This window comes from Eurypyga helias, unplaced genomic scaffold, assembly GCF_000690775.1.
Source record: "Eurypyga helias isolate BGI_N326 unplaced genomic scaffold, ASM69077v1 scaffold28149, whole genome shotgun sequence".
Lineage (NCBI taxonomy): Eukaryota > Metazoa > Chordata > Aves > Eurypygiformes > Eurypygidae > Eurypyga > Eurypyga helias.
In genome coordinates this window covers 1-4,625 of record NW_010274343.1, presented here as the reverse complement: position 1 = coordinate 4,625, position 4,625 = coordinate 1, and the positions used below count along the sequence as shown (strand labels likewise).

General features: G+C 56.0%; 1 protein-coding gene across 1 annotated transcript in view; it reads right to left on the bottom strand.

The window, feature by feature from the left end:
- Positions 1 to 3,617, bottom strand: part of SLC41A1 (solute carrier family 41 (magnesium transporter), member 1) — a 16,459-nt gene extending 12,842 nt beyond the window's left edge. The window contains exon 1 of the mRNA XM_010159794.1: positions 3,012 to 3,617. Within this exon, the coding sequence (XP_010158096.1) occupies positions 3,012 to 3,389 (378 nt within the window). The 5' untranslated portion in view covers positions 3,390 to 3,617. The remainder of the gene's footprint in view (positions 1 to 3,011) is intronic.
- Between the last annotated feature and the right edge of the window lie 1,008 nt (positions 3,618 to 4,625).

The window sequence follows — 4,625 nt, the reverse complement described above, 5'->3', positions numbered from 1 at the left end:
AGAAGAAGAAATATGAATTTTAGATCAGGGCACGGAGCTGTTAAAATCCCTTTCCCCCTCCCCGTAACAGTGTGCCAAGAAGCACAGAAATCAGCTGCGTTCGGGGGCGAGGAAACCCTCCGACACAGCCCACATGATCGTCCAGGATCGTCCAGCCTGCTCCATGCTGAGGAAAACACACGGCACCGGGGAGTAAGGGTGGCTTTCAGCAGGTCTGTGGAAAAGAATTACAGGGAGAGGCACTGTGTCTCCAGAGCCTCCTCCCTGCCTGCTGGGGAGAGGGAGCCGAGAGACTAGAATTGATTATTTCAGCTTCCTTTTCTACGCCTGTGGTCCCTTTGAACACACATCAAACCCCGACACCAGCACCACCAGCCCTCGGTCTCTCCCATGCCACATGGGAGGGTGCGATGGCACCCTGGCCCACCAGAGGTTCTGGAAGAAACACCCAATCTCCAGGTGTGGTTTGCAGTTTCCTCCAGGCTCGCTGCTTCTCCAAAGCTCTGCACCTGCAGACCACAGCTATTTCCAGGGTAACAGCTGCTTCTCTGTCATTTTTAGCCATGGTGTGCGAAGTTAAGGCTTACGAGAGTCACGAGTAACAGCGTGGTTTCGCTCCGATTGTAGCGGGAGGGTGAATCATGACAGCTCCAAGGGGAGGGAGGAGCTGCAGGTTTGAGCCATGACTGCTTCTCCCATCGTGCTTCTCCCTCCAAAATGCCAAGGAACAAGTGGCCTTAACACAGCCCCAACCCCAGGGCTGGCACTGCCCACTGGCCCCGGCTAAGCCCCACCACAGAGGGATGCTCGCACAGAGGCATTCAACAAGGGAGAACGACCAGACTCCCTCCTCCATGTGAAATAACATCCATCCCATCCAAAGGAATCTCCAGGGAGCAGACAAGTCTGAAAAACAAGTGGAGCTCTGCTGGGAGAGGGGACTGTGCCAACAGTCCTCTACTGCCCACAGGAAAGCAGCTGGTGGGCTCACGTGTCACCTGGCCCAAAGGTCTCTCCAATCCCAAAGGGAGCAGAGGCCAATTCACAGGGACACGTTAATGGGACAGCATGGCCAGGGCTGCTTGTTTTCACAGTGGGGAGACCAATTACAGCTGGCTGATTAGTCCGTTTATCCAAGACGGGAGATACTGAGCGGACGGAGCCCTCCATCCACCACAAACCATGGCTGCGTCCAAAGCAATGGCACTCCAGTCCCCCCCGGTGCACCAGCTACCCACCCCACATGCTTTCCTCCTTTCATCCAAGGCTTTGAGTCTCTGGGAAGCCAGTCATCAAGATCAGCTCCCCAGACTCCACAGGAGAGCAAGCCGAGACCACACGCTTCCCATCCCCCTTTTCCACTCTATGGCATTTAGATGCCTCATTTAATCCCAAGGCTAAAGGGAGTTAGAGGAGTTGGCAGGACAAGCTGCGTAGCCACACGCTGAGCTGCTGTGGGACGGAGGAATTATGGATCTTTATTTCTAACAGCCATAAGAAAAGAGAAAAGCAGAACACAGCACTATGCTGCAGCGTCCCACCCCTGCCCCATCGGGCTGCTCCTTCTCCGGGAAGGGTTTTAGGTCGGGTTCAAATCACAGGCTCTGGGAAATCACCAGAAGAGCCACGCTGAGTTTACAGGGACCCTGCGAAGGGAAACATGCTTGAAATGTCTTTCTTTTTAAGAAAACGATTCCGGTAAATCTCTACCAGATTAATTTAGCGCAGCCTTTCCTGTTTTGAGTCACTTCACGGCTCTCTCAACAGGTTACGTCAAGAGAAACTGTAAGGATGACCAGTGTGCAAAGGCATGCGGGGAAATAGCCGTTAGGGGCAAGAAAGGAAGAGAAACATCTGTTTCACCACCCACAGACCCAAACCCAGCCTGACTTATCCTGCTGGCACAGCTCGGGGGCGACGATCGTAACTGCCCGTAACACAGACAGGCGACTGACTTTCGGGCCTTTCTAGGCCAGCACTGCGAGGGCTTGTTTACCCCGCTTTGTCAAACAGAGGAGCTTCCAGCAGAGTATTTTTGGTTGACCACAGCTCCAAAACGGCTGCTTTCTCCATCCAAATAGTTTCATAAACCAACAGTGCGCGGATGATGGAGTTTTGTGCCGCAGTCACCGTTTTGGGCTGGGCATCGAGACGACTCTGCACAGCCTTGTCTTTCAGAGCAAGGGAGAGGTTAAGCGGCTGATCTGCTGCCAGGGACACACATCCCTGGAAAACCAGCGCAGGAGCCACGGTCCATGAAGTCACATTTCCCACGTAACGCCTGAGCAAGCTGCTAAGTTCCCACAGTGTCACCTGTCATGAGAAACCTAACGAGACACCGTGGCTGGTAACACGTCAGTTTTCACCCAGAGTAACAGCCAGCTCTCTGGCTGGCCTTTCCTAAGGATCACCTCCACACTGCGCTCAGGAGGAGCCACCCTGTTAGCCCAATTGCCCCTGGCCACTTCAGGGGTGTCAGAAGGCAATGCAAGAGCCACCCGGCCACCCATCGACCTTCAGAGTGAGCCACGATGCAAGTGTCCCGCACAGACTGCGAATCATTAACCTGGCTGGCACGAGCCTGGCGAGCTGGAGCAGCTCAGCGAACATCAAGGATGGAAAAGGGACACGGGACCTGCGGAACTAGCGACTGGAGCTGGGATGGCTACAGCCCCCATGAGGGAAGCACTTTGTTTTGTGCCGTAACGCAGCATCTCAGTTCCCAGGCAGTTCCTCAGTTCCCACACGTGCCAGCTGCAACCTCCTGCTCTGAGCCGGAGCAGCGTAGCTGCAGTGCAGGGGTGCCTGTGGCCTCTCCTCCCCTCACTCCAGACATCACCGAGGCCTCCTCCTGCCCCAAGCAGTAGGCAAGGTAACACATGTCCTTCCCTCCAGCTACTATCTGCTGAAGGAGCCTTGGCATTCGAGTCCCTCCCGGCTTGGGATCAAGCCACGGTCTACAGCGTCAGGATTCAGAGCCCAGTGCCATGCCAGGGAAGTATCAGTCCTACCTGTACAATGTCCAGCACCATTCCAGCAGCAACTGTCCCAAAGCCTGCCAGGAGGAATGGAAAGAGGACTTGCAGACCAATGGAAAAAGAGGTTTCCTTGAGAGGCAAGGCTGGCTCAGGACCTCGGTCCGTGCTGGTATCATCGCTTTCATTGCTCTGGCTACCATTTTCCAGCAGGGCATCTTCTTCTCGCACCCCTTTAGCATTGGCACGGGACTCTAACACCACCACTTCTACCCCATCACCATCAGGTCCCAGGAAATCTGAGGGCTCCACCAGCTGCCCCCGGTCCGGACTGGTGAGACACTCCACGGGCACAACGGGCAGCACAGCCCCATTGGCCTGGTGGGGCTCCTTCTGCTCTGGCTTGGAAGACATGCTGCAGGGAGGCTATCCTGACCCTTGGCTTGGTGGGCCTACAGCCAGCAGCTGCTCCAGAGGAGATCTTCTGCCAGAAGCTTATACAAATGGCCTTTCCGGCATCTAGAGGCAACCTCTCCTCTCCCTGCTCGCCTGCCTTTAGGTGCAGAGACTGCTCCTGCAGCAGAGATCCCCATCAAGCAAAGTCCAGGAACTGGGGACACCAACCACCGAGCTAGCAGGGCGCACTGCAGGAACCACAGCAAATTCACTCTAGTTCTCCTCCTCTCCAACAGCGTGTGGCACAGCAGCCACCACGACAGGTCCAAGGCTTTTCTTCTTTGATGCAGGACACTTCAGCGCATCTTCCCCCAGGTCTTCCAGCAGCACGACTGCTGTGAGGGGGCACACAGGGCGGAGAGGAAAACAGATGAAGACAAGACCACTGAATAACACAGAAGCTTAAAGGGATGAGAAGGCAGAGAGTAGAGCTGAGAGGGACTGGCTTTTGGAGATGATACAATCCAGAAAAGCTCTTCTTACTACCAGGGCTTTGTCGTATTCTCCAGTGGCCCTGTCCCTCTCCAGAATCTGAGTCCAAAGGCTCCCGTGGGCTTTTGCTCTGTTTCAGCCTGGTTTGTGCTCTCTGCCAAAACGACCAGCAGTACCAGCAAGCTCCAAGTGTCACTGTCGTCCTCCTCTTCCAGAAGAATTTCTCACCTTACAGCACGAGGCAACGAGAGTTCTTATTTAAAGTAACAGCCAGTTCCCAGTTAAGGTTACTCTGATCTGAGCTGTGGGATGGGAGCTGGCATTGGGACAGCCTCAGATTTAACGTCACTCTCCAAGAACTCGTCTTTCACCTGAAATACACGGGAGGAAAACAGACTGGGTTGGGTCCCGTGGCAGGCAGCATAACAGCTCATTCATTCAACATCTCCCTCCATCGCACGCTGAAGGCTGTACCCCCCGGACCCGCTGAGCCTTCCTCCACAACCCTTCGGGGGGCTGTCTCAGGGGGCCTGGGGGGAAAAGCGGCTCTCTGCTCCCCGTGCCCCCGAAGCGAGCACCCAGGAGGGGACACCCCGCTCCCCCCAAAGCCGCAGGACCGGGGCATCCTGCCCGGAGGCCAAAACCCCGCACGGAGCCACCGGGCACAACCACAGCAACCGGCGCTGCCTCCCGGGAGCCCAGCGCGGAGCCGGAGGAGGCCTACGGGCGGCCCGGGGCTCCCCCCCTCCATCTCCGCGTGCC